General features: G+C 29.6%; 1 protein-coding gene across 12 annotated transcripts in view; it reads right to left on the reverse strand.

Moving 5' to 3' along the window:
* The window catches only part of LOC130671623 (mitogen-activated protein kinase-binding protein 1), a 32,515-nt gene that overhangs the window by 4,243 nt on the left and 8,018 nt on the right, over nucleotides 1-20,254 (reverse strand). For 2 of the 12 annotated variants that reach the window (XM_057475633.1, XM_057475632.1), the window contains 14 exons: nucleotides 13,824-13,915; nucleotides 11,486-11,708; nucleotides 8,886-11,186; nucleotides 7,065-7,133; nucleotides 6,734-6,847; nucleotides 6,109-6,563; nucleotides 5,874-6,027; nucleotides 3,513-5,805; nucleotides 2,261-2,353; nucleotides 1,956-2,107; nucleotides 1,522-1,729; nucleotides 596-719; nucleotides 355-524; nucleotides 221-241 (listed from right to left, as the gene is read on the reverse strand). In XM_057475633.1, the coding sequence (XP_057331616.1) occupies nucleotides 221-241; nucleotides 355-524; nucleotides 596-719; nucleotides 1,522-1,729; nucleotides 1,956-2,107; nucleotides 2,261-2,353; nucleotides 3,513-5,805; nucleotides 5,874-6,027; nucleotides 6,109-6,563; nucleotides 6,734-6,847; nucleotides 7,065-7,133; nucleotides 8,886-11,186; nucleotides 11,486-11,708; nucleotides 13,824-13,915 (6,469 nt within the window). Of the gene's footprint in view, nucleotides 1-116; nucleotides 242-354; nucleotides 525-595; nucleotides 720-1,521; nucleotides 1,730-1,955; nucleotides 2,108-2,260; nucleotides 2,399-3,512; nucleotides 5,806-5,873; nucleotides 6,028-6,108; nucleotides 6,564-6,733; nucleotides 6,848-7,064; nucleotides 7,134-8,885; nucleotides 11,187-11,485; nucleotides 11,709-13,823; nucleotides 13,916-19,088; nucleotides 19,406-20,254 lie in introns of those variants that run through there. The other 10 variants (XM_057475634.1, XR_008990544.1, XM_057475643.1 and 7 more) reach the window with 10 other exon arrangements.

The following is a 20,254-nucleotide window of genomic DNA, read 5'->3' on the forward strand; positions in this document are numbered from 1 at the left end:
TCGTCAGGTGATAGGATTTTTCAAAAGAATGTCATAAATAATTGTGGATAAAAATTATACGACATTATGATATTATGATGATATTGATATAAAATAGCATAAATAATTTTATTCACCTACTGATCGTACTATAGTATGATCATTTAAAAATTTGAAATACATATATAAACTCATTGATAATTTCATAGGACGAAATTCATAATAGATAGTTTTAGATTACCTAATTTTCTGTCTGAGTTTACTGAAAGCGTTAATAATTAGTTAGAAAAATGTGAATAGATGAATATTTATTATTAAATGTAAGAGAATAATTATAGCTATTGATGTATATTTGAATCATAAGACATTACTTACGTTCAGCATTAGCTACATTCATTTCTTTAGCAGAAGGTTTTTGAGGATTTTGATCCAATTGATTACGACTAGAGAGCCTCATTTGACCACTTGCATTATTTATTAGCCGAGTAGTTGATATTGTAGTATTTGACCCTGACCGTCTGATTGATGATCCAACAGAATTAAAGCTGTTTAACAAAATTTTCAGTTAATTTTTTAAAATAAGAATTCAATGATATTAAAAATATTGGACATTTACTTTGCTGAGAGATCGATGTTAATACTTCGAGGTCTGGGTGGTAATGTTGGCTTCCCGCCATTACCATTTGAAGAAGTATCCTCTGAACTAGAATCTTCTTGATTACCAACTTGACTTAGATTGACTGTAGAAAAAAAAATCCACATTTATTCATTAATATAACTTTTTTCGCCATAATATCTAATGAAACTATAGTATAGGGCTGCTTGTATTTTTTCAAATAATATGTATCAATATTTAAAATACACTAACGCAAAAAATTAAAGAAACAGAAAAATTTTTTGTTTCGCGGTATTTCTCATGTTTGCGCAGTAGCCGTAGCTCTAAAAAAATTTTGATGAAAATGCACCGAAACTAGAGATTTCAAGCTATAAAATGCTTTTTTTAAAATCTCAATACGATTATTTTTCACAAAGTTACAGCCTTGCAAAAATCACTAAAAAATTTCTAAAATTTTTCTGTTTCTTTAATTTTTTGCGTTAGTGTATTCTATACAATAGTTATGGTTGCCGTACAATGTATATTGAAAAAAGAAAAACAGCTTACAGTTTGAATACTGTACATATATAAGAGCAGTCAAAAGGAAAGTGCATAAGATTCTTTACTAATGAGTTTACTGGCGTACTTATAACGAAATTACTATCACACTAGACGGAGAGAAATTTATAGTAACAGGTTTTTTCGGAATATTGATTATAAAAATGGCGCCCATACAAATTATGGTAACCATTCCTATCTATATGGGTTTCATTCTTATACACTATCGGAATAGTTCCTATAAAATTGTGACAACAATTCCTATGTCATTATAGGATTCGTTGTCATACTACTATGGTAACTGTTACCATAATATTGTAGTAATGGTTATTATAGTAGTATGGGACACGATTTTATAGCTTTATAAAAATCTTAATAATAAAATATACCACTTGAATAAGCAGATTGCATTCCACGTCTTCTCAAAACCATGGGTAAATTACTACTTGAAGAAGAATGTGGTTTAGTTTGATGATTTATTTTATTCTGTGAACTAATTGTAGGTCTCATCAATCCACTTATTCGATTGTTTGTCGTTGAATTTGTGAAATTTCTACCACTTGAAGCTATTCCAGCATCCGATTCTGAATCACTATGCTATAAAAAATAAAATTATAAATTTAAATAAATACCTTAAATTAATTTTTTCGGAGATTTCATAAAGTAATCTTCATATTATATTTCTCACTCCAATACAGAAATTGAATTTCAAATTGAATTTACGATATCATTTAAATAATAATTATTGAGTGGAAATAGTGACATGAAAATTTCTACAATAGCTATATTTCTAAAAAAAATATTGTGTTTATAAAATAATTACTTGGTTTAAAACGCCTACACTGCTACTTCGAGTCATGTAGGTTGAATGAGATTTACTAGAGGTATATCTTGACGGTAATCCACTATTTGTATGAGTACCAGTTCCATTCCTCGATGATATATTAGAATTTTTAATACTTAATTTACCTGAAACTAATATTAAGTTTGTAAATTATTCAATTTTTATTTTTATTCCAGAAATTAACGGTTGAATTAATAAATTGTAATACGTATGATTTTTGCTAAAGCCAAAAGAAAACTGTAGAATAAATGAATTATTATGAATTATAAGCAAGCTAAAGATACCTTGTATTGGACCATGCAGTAACCTATTTGGCGGACTGACGGAGAGATCACTCAAGGAACAAGCACGTCGCATACCTTTGTCTTCGATTTCATCTTTAGAATCAGAAACTTTCGATGAAAATCTGCCATCTGTTTCAACTGTTGACAACAGGCAATAAACACATGCACTATCCTCTACTTATATACAAAACTTTAGTGAAATTAATTATAAGCTGATTGAACGATTAATAAATAAAATTAATAAAATGAGTTATATATATAATATATATGTATATATTGTAATAAAATTTCAAATTTAAACAGTTGGAAAATATCATTTCTATTAAAAGTGATTTTATTAATGAATAACATGCTGTAATTGTGTACACAGTAAAAAATATTCTGTATCTGTGTTAAAAGTGGTCTGTGTTAAATTTTTTCCGTTGATTATTTTGTGTTAAATTAACACATTTCACTATGTTACTAGGAAATTTTAAATCGATCTACTACTTAAGACTTTAAAAAAGTTGCATAGTACCAAAATTCAAATTATCAACATTTATTAAGTGTTACTTAAAAATTAACATTAAATTTTTGTACTGTAAAAATTATTTTTTCGCTAAATAAAAATGTGTTTTTATTTTATTAAAATAAATTAATTGATTTACTATTCGCAAATGGTATAAAACATTGCGCGATTTATTATTTTTTTAATCGTGACTAATAAAAACATTGTTTATTATCAAGAAATAATTCAATGTTAAACAATAATTGTTATTACTTTTGATAACCGCAAAATAATATATAAATTATATTAAGTGAATATCCATGATACAAAAATAAAGTGTAAAAGTTAACATTGTTTTTGAGTCGCCGCTGACATTTAAAAAGTATTGAATTTACTTCTCGTATTACTCGAATTTCGTGTTTAAATTTAAACACAATTTTTTTTCCGGCAAAGTATTCTATCATGCAGATAATGTTGGTTTTAACACAACATTTTTTACTGTGTAGGCATTCGAAAAATAATTCAACTGAAAATTAAACTGCTGTTGTATGGTTAAAAAATATAACATTGTTGTTGATTTAATTGTATGATAAAATGATTGGTTGTCAGTGTTTACGATAGGATATGTACAATTATTTGAAAAATGTATCTATAATAGTTTCATCACATTCATAATAACTACAACAAGCCTCAATGTGCTATTATTGCTAAATTTCTACAAACATCCAGACGACATTGATTGGTTTCTCGTGATCTTTGAGATACCTGATAAGTGTTGCTTAGAAGGTAGGATATCTTGACTGATTGTTGGTAGTGCTTTAATCCACTTCAACTGACACCGAGACGCAGGTGGCCAAATTCGTTTTGGAGAATTTGTACAGCTTGATCCAGGAGTCGAGGAGCCACTTTCCACCAAGGATTTATCTACTGTACAATCACTATCCTCACCTCCTGAGCTTGGCCGAGTTTCTTTTTTGAAAATAGAGTTTTTATCTTTTTCTGATTGTAATTCTAAAAAATTTCCAGTTGAATTTGATCGATGTGTCTGCCAAACTTGTTTTTCTTTAATTAACTGCTGTTGCTCTCTTTTAACTAAATTTTCAAATTCTTTTGATAAAAGTTTTACAGTTCCTTCAATGGCACGGCTGATTCTGTCAACAGTGCTATTGTCATAATTTTTTTCTTCTTCACGATTTGTATCCTGAATCTGAGAATCAGATGTAGATGCTTCATAAGAAGATGTTCCATTAGGTTCTAATGAATCATAAGTTTCAAATGTATCTTTTGTAGGAATATGATTTTCAAAGCCGCTATCAACATCTAATTCTTCATGCCAACAATTTTCGGCTAATTTAGTTGTTTGCTTGTTATTTTTCTTAGTTTTATTTGAATCGTTTGATAAATTTTCTACAATACTAATATTATTTTTTGGCTCGGCGCATTTTAATAAATTGTGGTTTGTTATTTTATTAGTCGGTGAAAGAAGAATCAAAGAAGTACTTTCTTCTAATTTTAAATCATTTGTATTTTTTTTAAATTCCGCATCCTCTTTGTCCGAATAAGTAGATTTACTATTTGTATTTATAACTTGAGATGATTGATTTTCAAAATTGTATTTATTCCAAGCAGGCCTACTACGATTCCGCATGCTTTGGGTACGAGGGAAATTTCGTTTTGGTTTAGGCGGCTTATGAGGAACAAAATTATCAAAAATTAACATTGAATGTGGTTCTTTTAAGCTGTTACTTCTTGTCCCATCAAATCTTGGTGAACTACGAACCTTTGAACAGTATTCCTTTTTATCATCGATATTAAATTCATAGTAAATACAAGTTTGGTTTGGTCGGAAATTTTCTTCGGTATAACTAATTGGAGATTTTATTGCACTAAGTCTTGTATCTTGTAAGGATTTAGACCGAAAAACAGCCCTAGTAGGTATATTTGTATTTAATGGTTTTTCAAATTCAGTATTTTCGATTTTATTTTTTGGATTAGCATTATAAGTGTCGGAATTCTGACGTTTTCTTTTATAATGTGAATCAAAAAGCATTTCTAATGGCGCAGACTTAACTAATGAATCAGAATCGTCGGTAAGAATACTCTCAGTACTTCTGTGATCTTCATTTTCACGCAATGGAAAGGTTTGATAGTCATCCGTAATATCAGTTAAGACACTCTCTTGGCTTTGAGCGGTTTGAATTTTTCGTCGTGACAAAAAAAAACTAGCACTAGAGTGTCGATCATTATCATATTGACAATCAAATATTTCTCCAGAGGCATCAGAAAGAATACTTTCTTGAGAATCACCAAAATTTTTTTTCAGATAATTCAAATAGTTTTTGTTTTCATTATTAATCTCTGTATTTAAATTTATTTGATATTCACTAACGCATCTACGAGGTGGATTTTTAATATCGCTTTCTAATGAATCATCACTGAAATTACCATTTTCATTATTATCATCATCATCGTTATCGGATAATGGTTCATTCATTGCAGGTAAACTTTCGAATGACTTTGCTAAATTATCAATGTCTTCTGATTTATCATTCAAGCCGATAAAATAACTACAAGATCGTTGTTTTTGAGCAAATGTCATAAATTTATTAGTTTCTTTTTTCCATGATTCTTTTACCGCTTTCAATTCTTCACAAACAGGCGATTCCGGTAACGATTTATTGCATTTATTAACGGATAATTTAAATTTTTCAGTTTTCTCTAATGTTAATGTTAACGGTCGACTTACTGTCAATTTAGCTCGTTCATTAATACAAGACGTAGTTCGACTTTTGGGTAAGCATTTGTTGTCGATTATATCTTTAATATTTGAAAGAGCATTCCCATAACCAGAAACGTTGTTAGTAAAAGTTTTAGGTTTTAAGTAGGACTTAGAATTTGGTAATGGTTTACAAGGGTTAGTTGTTATTGTATAATATATTGACTGCTCACGTTTATTATTACCTGAACCAATTCTACTTTGACGATGATGGCGATCTGGTAGATGGCTGCTGAGATCTGAAATACTTTGACTTGATTTTAAAGAGGACTTATAGCCAACCTAAAAAAATAAATTTATTTAAAAGTTTTATTAAAATTATTTATTAATAAAATTATAAATAATCTTACACTTTGTAATTTTCTTCTCGTCTCTTCTATTCGCCGTTGTAATTCTTCACGATTTTTAGTTACATCAGCACTGAGTTTGGTATTTTTTGGCACTATTGGGTTTATATTTTGAGTTTGGTGTGTTTTATTTCCTTGGTTTTGTCCTCCACTAAATCTGCATACAGAAAAGTAGAATATTAGAACAATAAAAAAAAAAAAAATTGTAAGAATTATAACTGCAGTTTGAATAAATTACCTCCCATGAAATTGAGAGCTAATACTGGTATTTTTTCTATTTGTAGGTTCATCAGCACCACTAAGAGATTCAAAAGCATTTTTTAGATATTTCTCTCGATGAGTTTGATTCGAAACTTGATCATATCCTTCAGAACTTGCTTCAGATAGTATAGATAATGGATTGCGTTCAGCACTTGGAGTTGATGCACCACCTTCTGAGTCTGAATCATCTTGACTGCCTGATGCTGTTGTTAATTCACTGCGATTGCTGTCTCCAATTTTAATTTTTTTTCCTCTTCTCATAGATCTTCGAAGTTCTTCTACATCCATAGCATTTACTTTAAACTGATTTGATATGGTATCTTCAATTGGAGGATAGTACATTAAATTATGTGATTTTTCAGAGCTTGTTGTTCCATTTTCTCCCTCAGAATAATCTTCGACATCGCCGTCATGTTCTGTACTCTCGTGATCCTAAATATAAAAAATAGTTATCATTACAAATGAATGATAATTTCTTTTCTTGATTGAATAATGTTTTAGTTGAATTAATAAAATTTTGAGAAAATAGCAAATGGCAAAGAAATCATTACGGAAGAAAATTAATTATTCGACAGTTTATTTTACGACCAATAAAAAAATACCTCTAATTTAAAACTGCTAAGACTGCTGTCATCGGTGCAATGTCGTATTCTAGATTGGTGAGTTAACTCTGTGATATTGCTACCTCTAGTTATTGTTATGTTGCCACCCGTCATCTATAACGTTCGCGTTCGTACAATAGAGAAATTTTTTTTTTTTTTTTTTTTTTTTTTTTTTTTTTTTTTTTTTTTAAAGAGCAAAAATAAACAATAGAAAAATGAAAAAAAAGATTGAATAATGGAAAAAATAAAAATAGAAAATATTAGTGTATGTGAGAATGTTAGCACTCATTAGTTACGCATGAATGCTTAGTTTATAATAACTGGTTAGTACCTGTTTTAAATCTTCCGTTAATTCTCTATAACTATCAGGGCACGGTGCAAATACGTTTTCTTCTTCCTCCTAAAAAGCGTGAATAAGAATTATCTTGTGAAAATAAGAAATTAACGGTCATTGGCAAATATAAAAACAAAACAGACGAATTGGGAAAAATAAATCAGTTAAAAATTTTTGATTGTCGTGAATATTTAAAAAGTAAAACATAATTTTTGTTTAACAATAATTTAAAACGAACACGTGCAATATGATTAAGTCGGGGAACGTAATTAATAATTTATTACGTCTAATATATTCTTTTCCACTGATAGTTATATATATTCAGTCATATTCAGTGACAAAATAATTAAATTATTTATTTATTTGAAGAAAATATTAAATACGATCGTCTTTTTTCCCGCGTAATTTAAATGTAATTCGAGTGATATAGATAAATTGATTTATCTCAATACTTGACAATCAAAAAGAGTTTAAACCATGAAAAGGCACGAATTTAAATCAAGACCTTTTTAACAATACCAAGTTTAATAACATTAACTAATTCTATCATATAGATATGGCTGGAACAAAATTTTCCTTATTTTCTTAATAATAAGGATCCTATATATACATTAATAATATTGAGAGGGTGCTCATCGATATTGGATCGTAATTGGGTTAAGTTTTTATTCATGATAATATCCATCAATATTTAAAAAAATCCGAGTGATTATTTTTTCTGTGCCATTTATACTATGCCAATATGATATAATATGAAAAAACAAAAAAAAAATTAGTCTAATTTCGTTTTAGCGCTGGATCTTTGACCAATCAATTTTTCAATCAATTATATTGTTAAGGGCATAATTTTATAAGTAAAAAATTATAGCCTATAACCATCAGCACTGAATTATGATTATTTTGAATTGTCAACTAATTTTTTAGGTAAATTAGATTACAATAAAAGTAAAATATAACAAAAAAAGTTACTAGAACTCTTCTCTAGTAGCATTCTTAAGGAAGTCTCACGTAAATCTGTACCTTTAGACAAACTACTTGCTCAAGATGCATTAGTTCAGACTTACTGTAGAATTGCTCAAGATACCTGAACATGGCTACTCTCTTTGTTACTTCGTGAGCCGTCTGTTCAGCATTAGTAAATTCAGTATTGCTTACTTAATGCCAGATATAATTTTATCGAGTGATCATATTATAGGACCACTGCATTTGCTACAAATACTGCGTTTGAGCTTAGAGTGACTCAGAGATAAAGACACCCGATATCTTAAGCAATTCTGCAGCAACTCTGAGCTAACATTGTCATATATTTCTTTAAAAAGAATCTTCAGCAAAATTTGATAGAATCTTTGGGAAGTATTCTCATCAAATTGATCTCGCTCAATTTTTTTTTTAAATCTTCCGTAAGAAACTTATTGAAGGACTTTCCTTAAAAAACGTGCTTAAGACAATGCTACTAGGATTTAAACAAATGCATATACCTCTCCCTTTTCACTATTGCAGTCGAGGGTAATAACTTTACGTGATTAATTTTTGTACTTAGTTTGAATGGGAGATACTTAAAAATTCTAAACTTTTAAATAAAGTATAGCTATATTAACAATTGATTTTTGTAAAATTAAAAATACATATGATTTCCATTTATTTATATTATAAAATTTCTGAAATCAATGATTTTTAAAATAATTATCTTAAAATCGGAATAGTAAAGTTCTTATAAATTAACATAATTATACGTATCAATTATTAATAAAATAAAAAAAAATTCGTTAAAATAGTACTCATGTTACAACTACCTCTATATGAGAAGAAAATGCTCACCTTTTTTATGACAATAGTTTCACGCCTGTAATCACTACTGCATTTTGTTTCAGTTCCGCTATCAATAGAACTGTCTTTAGATCCTCCAGCACCACCACATCCACCATCAGAATCGATGACACTTCTTGAAGGAGGAAAATGAATAATCTCATCACTATCATAGACAGATTTAACTGTAATACCATCAGTCTGTTGAACACGTTGAGCCCATCGACCTTTTGGCATATCTACTCCCACAGATCTGACACTAGAAGATATATTTTCTTGAATATTAGTATTTGTATTGATTTGTTTCTTAGCCCAATGAGGTAATTGGCCGACGCTAAACCGATAGTCAACAGCTGAAGTTTGTATGGTTGAATTGGCATTTGGATTGAAAAATTCCGGTGATGGTGGACCAAAAGTTTCATTGTTAAGCTGTACTGCAAGTCCATTTGGTAAATTATGTAGCTTTTTACCTGCACGCATCGCTTGTTGAGCTAATCGAGCTTGCATTGTCACTACCATGTCATGCGGTATACTCCAAACAAAAATACAACCATCACCACTAGCTGATACCAAGTGACGGCAATCTGGACTGAATCGCAGGCCAGTTACTAGTTCTGAATGGCCTAACATTGTTGCCATACATTCACCACTATAGTAATCATAAACACATAAGGTCTTGTCAGTGCATGAAGTTGCAACATATATTCCTGATGCATCTAAAACGACTTTTATTAAAGAGCCGTCTTCACCAACTGAACCTTTAAATGTTTTGCTATGTTTCCCAGTGGCTACATTGTATACTCTAATATTACGATCTTGGCAAGCTGTTAAAACATGTTTTTGACCAGAGTCTACTTCCATGTCATATAGAGTAGTTTTTCCTTGAGCATTGTGATCTCGCACAAATTGTGGTGAACCTCCAGGAGTCATTTGCAATTGTCTAAAGATAATACTTTTATCAGCACCACACGATACCATTTGAATTTTATCACTTTGCGTTGTTTTGAAAAATCTTACTGCAGTAATTGAGGAACTATGATCATCAAGTGTTTGGAGAAAATTATATCCTTCATCTACATTAAAAACATGGATTAATCGATCTCTTGAAGCACTAGCCAGAAGTCTTGGCCCGTCAGTTGTATTTCGAGAATATTTTGAATACTCCAGGCATAGTACTTCAGCATCATGAGCTTCTATAAGACACAATTCATCTAAAGTTGCTACATCGTGAATGCGGATATTGCCTGATCGATCTCCAGAAGCTATATGTTTACCATCTGGACTTACTCTAATTGATCTAACACCATTACGACCATCATACGAGGTATCACTTTTTTCTGTTGATCCTGCAGCAGCTAAATCTAAATCTTTTAGATATGTTAACTCAGGATCAACATATAACACTTTTAATAATTCATTACTATAAATATTGCGGTTATAAATTTTTTGATTAGACGAAAAATCTTTTTTTAAATTCCATACTCGAATCGTATCATCACTTGAACATGTTATAAAACTATTCGACGGCATGTCGTTAATTGATTCACTATCAGTTGGATACATTTCAACACCCCATATACACGCAGAATGATAAAGAAAAGAATGCGATTTTCCAACACGTTTTATATCTCGTATATCCCAAACATAAATGCTATGATCATTATAAACGCATGTGAGTTTGTTATTCAATTCATCAAAAGCCAAAGCAACTGCATCTGGATATCTAGCATTTGTTGGATGTTGAGACATATGACTTATTGACAATCCGCAAGCTACATCTACACCTAAATAGTGAGTTCTAGGTAAAGTCGTAATAAATTGAAGAGTTACTGGACTAAAACATCTGACAATTCCCTCGGCACATCCTATAAAAATGAATTTTTCACCTACAGCCATACAATTCGCGCTGCTTGTCCTCAACTCAACCCACTTATCAAGGAGCCTTCGATTATTAAATTCGCAGAGTAAGCCAGTTTTTGTAATAGCATAAGTAGAATCAGCCATCTCTCCACGGCCACAAGTTACATCTACAAAATCATTATTTCGTTGTTCACCTAATATGGCAGATCGGCCCATTAGAGGCACTGGTTCCTTATACTTGGCACTTCGAGTATATTCAAGATACCAAAATTTTACATGCCGATTACCAACAGTGACAAAATAACTGCCATTTTCAGCAAACGATACAGCCTTCACCTTGCTTGACACTTTGTTTGATGCAACCTTTACATTATTTCGCCAGTCCCAGACGTTCACAATCATATCATGTTGTGATCCAATAGAAACCACATATTTATTGCTTGGCGAGAAAGCCTGGAAGATTAATATAACTTATACATTATTTTATACCTTAGCAAACAATTTATTGCAATAATTGGAAAAAAAAAAATTTAACAGGTTGCTTTCTAAATCTTTTAAGACTTCAGGTATATTATTCAACTGCAAACCTTACGGAATTTAATCGCGGTTGACATTATTTAACCGCTGAGCGGTTCTTGAAATTATAAGCCTTAAATGGATTTACTTCAATCTTTTTAAGTAATTTTATCTTTTAGTATGGATACAAATGTATAAAATACTGTTTAATGATTTTAAAATAACAAAATACTCACAACACAATTAATTCCATATTTATGGCTGGAAAACTCCGCAATCTGAATGGCATTTTGCTGATCTGAAATATCCCAAACTCGCACATTGGGCATATGTCCGCACTCGCCAGTAACCAAAAGACGGCCATCTCCAGCAAGCGCCAGTGAAGTTACAGTTTTTTTGCAACTATTTAACACATGTGTCTGTGTGTTTTTTCGCGGATTGAACAAAACTACTGTGCATCTAAAAAAAAAGAAAAAGAAATGAAAGATTATTTATTAGTTGTAATTTAATACTTAAAGACAAAAGAAAAGTGTGAGAAGTTGGTAGTGAAGTCATTTGACAATGTTATTTTTATATTAGTTATAGTATATATTGAGAGTCTGAATCTAGTAAATAATTCAACATCGGCTTTCTCCATGAGAGCACGCCACGATCCCGTCATGCTAAACGAGCAAAGTCTCGAATATCTAAAGAACTGGTCTGAGACAATTTTCACCATCTAATCAAGTTTGAGTATCTTATAACATCACCAGTTGTTATTTTAATGTAATGATAAGCTTATTATTTACTGATGATAATTATAAAGTTCACAGTTATTTAAAAAACTCATTGTGATAGTATTTACGATAATTACTATTCACTAGGTCAAATAAGAGGAGAGAGGACAAATCCAGGAGTTTTTCGCACGGCCTTTTCCACTCTCATTTCGCTTCTTTATAAGCTAACGAGAGAGCTAGCGATGCAGTAAATACATCGAAATAATTTTCGAGACGAAAGCAAGTTACTTTCATATCAAGCGTTTCAACACACTAAAAAATATTGTTACTATACGGCTTTTTTTAAATTTATACTATGGTACAACCGTACAACGATTAATTATTAGCTTGAAAGCTCTTATTAGAGTTACTATATAATAGTCTCATAATGGTCTCGTTCTTGGACTTGACCTTGCTTTTGCTTTTATTACTGATATACAAGAAATTCTTAAGGGCATTCTCAGACAGAGTTCTTCATTTTTTCAAAAACATTTAATGACTTTAAGCTGTCAAAACAGTAATAAAATGTTATTAATAAATTAAAGCAATAGTTTAAAAAACGTCAACGGAGTTAAATTAATAATAAAATAATTAAAACAGTTGCTTGTATTGCCGTTTAGCACTGCGTAAATAATGATACTTTTCCAATATAATATAATGAGAAAAATTTTATTACTCACTGATAAATACGCGTGTAACAGTGACCAATATACGTTTTGTAAAAAATTTACCGATCTACAAAAAAGTATTCTTATGTTTTTTTTTCGTAAACTCAAGCATTTAAGTGATATTAAAGTTCAAAGTTTACAATGTTTGAAAAAATTTTTTTTCTTTGAAATTTCATTACTACTTAAAAAATTAATATACAGTCACGCACTATACTTTTTTTTTGCACGAAATTTACGGCTCTACAAAAAAAAAAATTTCTTCTGATGTTTTTATAAATCTTACTATTCAAAAGTTATGGAAGCTCTAAGTTTGATGTAGGGTAAAGGTACCGTTTTTGGCGACTTTAGGGCCAGTTTTGGACACTTGAAAATTAAAATAAAATAATTTGTAAAATACACAATGAGATAATTTATTTTTATAAGTATGTTCAGAGATACTTTTATCCCACTATTAAAATGGTAATTTTATTTTACATTTTTTCATTAATTAAAATAGAGTATTAAATGTCCAAAAATGGAACTGTGGCCACAAATGGTACTTTTACCCTATATTGGAAAAAAAACTTTCACGATACAAATAAAAATTTGGCTATTTTAATAAAAATAAAACTTCAAACTTAGAGTTTCAATATCTTTCAAATAGCTTACGAAACAATAGGTTTATGAAACAAACATAAGAGATCTTATCTGTTGAGCGGTAAATTTCCTACAGCAAAAGTGTAATGCGTGGATGTATATCTATTTATTTAGTGATAAAATTTCGAAGAAAAAATAATTTCTTAGACATTTCAAATTTTAAACTTTGATATCACTTGAATAGTTGAATTTACATAAAAAACTTTTTCTGTAGAGTGGTAAATTTCCTACAGAAACATAAATTGCACACTGCTGTATGTCTATGTCTCAGCAAGTAATAAAATGTTTCTCGTTGTATTATATTGGAAAAGTATCATTATTTACGCAGGGCTAATAGAATCAACTATTTTAATTCTTTTATTATTTATGGGTCACAAATAAATTATTTATACCGTGGCAAAGTAAAAAAAACTTACTTGGGAAATAATGAACATTCTAATATATATGATAGGAAAAAAAAGTCGTAAAGAGAACTGAAAATTTGATCTCATTGTTAAAAAGAATAATAAACTTACCCTGCAGGATAAGCGACTATTTCACTTGTTGTGTCACAATCCAATGCAGCGTTACTTGATACGGTCACACCTAACACACGTTCTAATTTGATCTATAACAAACAATTTTTTTTTTTTAATTTTTCACATAATTTCCATCGATAATCGATACAACAATATTTATAAAACATTCCACGCTAAAGCGGACGGTTCTAAAAATTTTTATTTAACTCATGCCGAAGAATACGCCGCTAACTGGCTGAAGTCAGCCTCATAAAATTTTATATTTAAATACAATGCTTTCTGATTGGTCAAACAAGTGGTTTAATACATATTATTTCGTACTTGCTAGGTTTTCTAAATTTTTTTTTGTATTTTTTGAAAAAGGCTTTCTTGAAAATTTTCTAAATTTTTTGACAAGCCGTTTGAAAGATGCTCTTTTTCTTCATTTCTTGCAAACGTACTTTATAAGATAAGAGGTTTTGTATTGTAACAATTCCACTTTTTTTTTATTTTACTTACTTCGAAGTTCAGTTCTTTGTTCTTTGCTATGGAGCCCATATTAAATTGCCCGACATTAACTAATTATTCTCAAAGCCTATTAAATAAGAGTTTGACTTTTTTTGTGGTAACGTTATTACACCTAATTAATCTGTTTTTAAAATTTCTCAAAGTTCTGTGCATGTTAATTTAGATCATCAACCACCTCCAAAATTTTTATAAGACTCCAAAGAGATTCTCGCGTAAAATTAGCTCGATAACCTTCAAAATTGAGCAAGCTTATGACGAGGTACTCTTTTCCATTTTTAAACTTTTTATATTTCATCAATGAGTAAAATAAAAGTGCATGTTAAAATTAGTGTTGAATGTTTAACATTTTTGTGTACACGGAAAAAAATTGTGGTTATTCCAACCACAATATTGTAGTAGCAGGTACTCCGATATGTGGTAAAAGATACTACATAAATAGTACTGACAACTAAATATTGAAGTAAACATTGTTGATTGTAGTAGGCGTTACTGCATGTGTGGTTGAGGTTACTCTAATCTTGGTGGCAATATTGATCAATTCTGAAGCAAATCTTGAGCAAATCAAGGAGAATACAGCGAAATATTATATACTGTGATTTCAAGATCTTGACTAAGATAGCTACTAGGGAACTTGGAGTTGGCATTTCTTTACTCCAACTTGTAGTAACCTCAGCTTCAGATGTTGTAGCAACTACAATTTTTTTCCGTGTATAAATTTAGTACTGTCACTATCTTGTTTGACCAGTTTTGATTGATGTATGATTTAACATACAAAAATATTATTTTGTGCAACAGTAAAAAATTTTAAATGATAATGTCAAATAAACTCTCATTACTTTAACATTTATGATACACTTCGAACGCGAAGCGGAGAGGTCGGGCTGTACTATCATCCTTTCAAGGTCACGCGACTTACATTAAATCGTATTTATTATATTTATACCACACTAACACATTATAAAAAAAACATTAATATTAACAGGAAACACTAATTAATAAACCTGTTGCTTTTTATAAGTTGTGCAATACGTTTCATAAATTTTATAAAATTTTGTATTTAAATTAATTAATTTATTTTTATTTACATTTTATAAAATTTCATAACATTTTATATCATTTCTATAAAATTTTATAAAATATTCTTTTCATGGTCATAGTGATCTTTGAAGATCCTCAATGATCTCAAATTTCCGGTTAATTTAAATCTATGGTGATGTCAAAAAATCATTGATGATCTCCTTAGATCTGCAACAATATCAATGGAAATCTATTCAGATTTTCGTTAATTTCCACAAATCTTTGTAGATCTCTTGAAAAATAATCCTGGCAACTATGAAATCTACTTTGATCGAATTTTTGGAAAAATCAGATCTCCCTGGGCCTGCCAATGATCAACGTAGATCTAAATTATTTTTTCCTGGGTAGAATTATTCTAGCAAGACGAGTTATGAGATACTCTGGTTGATTTTCCTACAAATAAAACCTCTGCGAATATTAAGTAAGAACTAGGGTATGATACCCAGCATTATTTTTTCTTTTAATTCTTTTATGTTTAGAACAAAATCGTGGAAAAATTGATGGCGAGGTTAGTGTCCACACATGAGCATTCTATACGTCATTGTATTATATTTATACATAATATATATATTTTGTAAAAAATTAAAAAAGGCAGGTTATAAAGAGCACTTAGAAATCTAATTATCATAATTTTTAATGATGATTAATTTTGCTTTAAGTTGGCTCAATGACTTATTTTTATGTTTTTATGCACGCTAGCCATACTTTCGTATGGCTACAAATATAATATATTTATGCACATTGACGTCACGCCTTAAATAATTAGATGTCTTTATTATTCGCTGTCATATCTAATATTTGAAGCTGCCGACTGTAAGTGTTGAATGACGTAAATTTTGAGCATATGTTACAAAAATTGTTTTCAAATTTTTATTTATCGTGTAAGTGCAACAGTAAACATTCCATTCGTCTATTCAAATGTGATAAAAAGGGCGCATGTTGGTCTCTCTAAACTAACGAGTCTTCCTAATGTACTTTTTTTCTATATATTTTTTCAATACACAGAAAAAAAAGTTATCTTGAGTCAAGAAATTATTTTTGAAGACAAACGTTTTCGGGAACCAAGTCAAGATTTTCTTGAGCCAAGAGACTTTGTCTTGATTAAAAAAAATTCGTCTTGGTCGGAGAAGATTTCTACTTTATCTGAGAAAATTTAGGTCTCCAAAAAAATTTTCTTGAATCAAGAATATTTACCTTCGGTCAAGAATTTTTTTTTCTGTGTAAAAAAAAAAAAAAAATAAGGAGTCTTCGTTTGATTAGTAACTATCGTTGATACATAGAGGAGTCTCTATTCTCCATGCTACATTGACAGTAATTCATAGAACAGAAAGCTAAGTTGATCAAGCATTCAAGATTCACATCGTGGCCTCTTATTAAATATTCAACGTAGGTTGCGTCAAAGTAACTTATTTGATATGTACTCTTGAGCGATTTACGTGGGTCGAAAATGTGGGTACACTAAGATACGACAAGTAGATTTCAGTAGAATGACACGATGTCAGGTAGTAGTAAAACAAAAAATTATTGTAAACGCGTGGATAATTTTATTGAATTAAATTGATATAAAAGATCGACAATAATATTACGTTGATGCATTCAATAAGTGATAAAAATTGGATTTATAAACATGTTGTCCATAATTATATGCAAATTAATATAAAAGCTAATCGCAATTCTCAAGATGTTTATACGACCTTGTATTCTGGAGTCAGATACGTATTTTGTTAATACTACAAACTATATTGTTGCATATATTATTTTTTACTCCGGCCTTACGTCAGAAACAGAGAAGTAAAAATTCTAATACACACATATACAGATATATATATAAATATTTACAATGCATTTATGCATGTTAAGTGCCCCCGTAAAGAAATAAGAGGGGCTGATGATGTAATACGTGACTAGGCCAAGACAGAAGCAAGCTCCTAACTATCATGATTGCGTAATTTTTAAGACCGGCCCCCTTTTTTGAGGTATCTCGGAATGTAATTCACTTTTTTTTATCATGTTTCAATACGGTTGAAATTGTAAACCAAAAAAAAAAGCAAAAAAATAATAATAATAGCAATGAATTGAAAGCAGAAAACGCCAAAGACTGCAAATGTGGTCATTGAATAAAATTACTGTACAAGATTATGTTTTGGAATCCATGGCATTGCATGAGAATAAACATAACAAAACAAAAAATAAAATCATGCGATTTATTTCTAAAGCAACAGTAATTTATCGCGGCGGACTAGTATACGGAAAAAAGTGACAAAATTTACTATTTGGAAAGAAAACTCAAAACCATTATGGAAATTTATTTTAACCATAACTCAAAATTACTAGACCATAAATAAAAATTGTTATCATAGGTTAAATGTCATTTTTTCCATATAAATGACCTCAGATGATAATCCAGTCACACCCGTTATTGAATAAAAAGAGTAAAATTTTACGTATTTTACTACGATAACGTGTTATAACTGATAGTTTATGTATATATCCTTGGATTTTTCTCCATCTACTTTACTGGACGAAACTCAAATTTTCAGCAATATAATTTTTTTTATGATGAAGTTATTAGTGATTTATATTTACAACTTATTAAAAAAAAACCAAACACGTCTTGAAAAATAGTATTAATTGTTCGATTAATTTTTAGCCATTCTCCTTCGCACATCAGTTTACGATTTTATAGGAACTTCACTGAAGAATAAATTGTTAAATTTTTTTACCACGATGAGGTTGTCATTTCACAGAAAAATATCGAAAATTTCCGATTTTAGTTTGAGAATCAAAATTCTGACTTATTTTTTTCAAAAATTCGACTTCTGATCCATACAATTTGGTAAGAAATCACCTGAAGAAATCTATTCTCATTTATCAAAAGAAATGGTAATGTCGTGCATTAAGTATATATTTATCTGAAAATATGAGCACAAAAAAAGTTTACCGTGTTTCTAGACACAAACAAACAATCAGTTTGTTGACATAAAAATTTTGAAAATAATTTTTCCAAAATCGATCGATTTTTAGTCAAACTATTTTCGGCTTATTAGTATAAATATTTTATCATAAATAAATAGATTTTTTTAAAGTTGAAAGGTAATTAACGTCATGCATCATAAAATAATAAATGTACTCAGAGTATTCTTAACAGAAACAAATAAAAAAATTAATATAAACAGTACGAAAATTACTTCGAAATTTTAATAGTTTTGTAAATTAGAAAAATGATACAGAAGCGATTAAAACAATGAAATATATATTTAAATCATCTACATAGAGAGAAGAATCTTATGGTATGTTGCGAACATAAAAAAATGTTTCCTTATTTATCAACATATATATACATAGATATAGATATATAAGTAAATATAACGCTATAGGACAAGTTCCAGTAATGTTGATTTAAATTCGTCAGGGTGAACTCGAGCCAGGAAAGGATAGACGAGAATTGGGCCAAAGACAACCTACATCCTAGAAGTAATAACCTTTCTCTCAGAATCAGCTACGAAGTGTGACGGATCAACGCGTAGGATCTTTATCAAGGCTCATGCCGGGCCTTGTTTTTTGCAGATATTTACATCGATGATATAAGTCATTGAAGCATAAGTATTGTTTTTCTTTTTTAATTATTAAAATACGGATGCCTCGTTTTTTTGACTAAGTTACTTTTTTTTTACATACGTTGTCCACTGGAACACCTTTTTTGTCACGTAAGCCTGGATTGTGCTTTTCTTCAGTGAATGCCATTTTTTTTGTATTAATTTCAATTGTAAATTAAGACATAGAAACTCTATCTAACAAGTACATTCACACACAATTCACTATGATTATTTTTAAAATATTTATCCATTATTTATTATTTTTCACATCTTTGTTATATACAAAATAACTGTTTTCTTTATCTTTGGAAAATGAATGCACATTATGATATCTTGCGTTCAAAATAAAAATATCGCAGTTGCTAGAGATCAACACGACGGCTAGTTTTATACTGAGCTATTCGGTTTCTCTTATTCCTGAAAATGTTATCCCCCTCTTTCGAACGAGTAATTGGTACGCTGACGATTGTCGCACACGGCTTGGTTATACTTACCTTCTCTTGGTATTAATTTAATTATTAATGAATACTTACTCGATACTCAGACTTTTTGTAAAAAGTATTTAATATCTAGTATCCAAAGTTACCTATTTTAGCTAAAAGATTGGAACAGGCAGTTTTAAAGCAGACAAGTAGAAAACTAAGTTTTCTCGGTTTCTTATTTTTTTTTTTTATATGTAAGCTAGGTAGAATCAAAATTTTTAATGAGGGTTGCATATTTTTCGATTAAAAAAGATTTTTAATTCTTCATTTAAAAAAATTATCATTATAATGTGTGTTAATGTAGCAGACATCCGAAAATTATTATAATTTTGAAATAAATGAACAAAATGTATATCGAATAAAAATAAAAAAATTCACATTTATAGAATTTAAAAATCGGTACATGTATTTTTTCTTTTTAGTTCGTTTATTTATAATTTATAATTTTTCTCATATCTGCTACATTCACACTCATTCATTATATCAAATCATCATAATATTCATCCCATTTCCATTTATTTATTAATTTTTATTTAAAATAGTTTAATTTACTAATCAATTGTAAAATAGATAATTTAAAATAATCAAAATTATAATTCAATTTCAAATAAAAAAATCTGGAAAACGGTTAGTTCTGCGAGCCAGCCCCTAAACTTCCCGCTGTTTTCGAGCTCTTTGAGCTTGAAAACATTGTCGTAAATACATTTTCGAGCTTTTCGATGTCGAAAATACTCTTGGATGTCATTGTTTTCTTATGAGCTTTTCA

This window comes from Microplitis mediator, chromosome 7 (assembly GCF_029852145.1).
Source record: "Microplitis mediator isolate UGA2020A chromosome 7, iyMicMedi2.1, whole genome shotgun sequence".
Classification (NCBI taxonomy): Eukaryota; Metazoa; Arthropoda; class Insecta; order Hymenoptera; family Braconidae; genus Microplitis; species Microplitis mediator.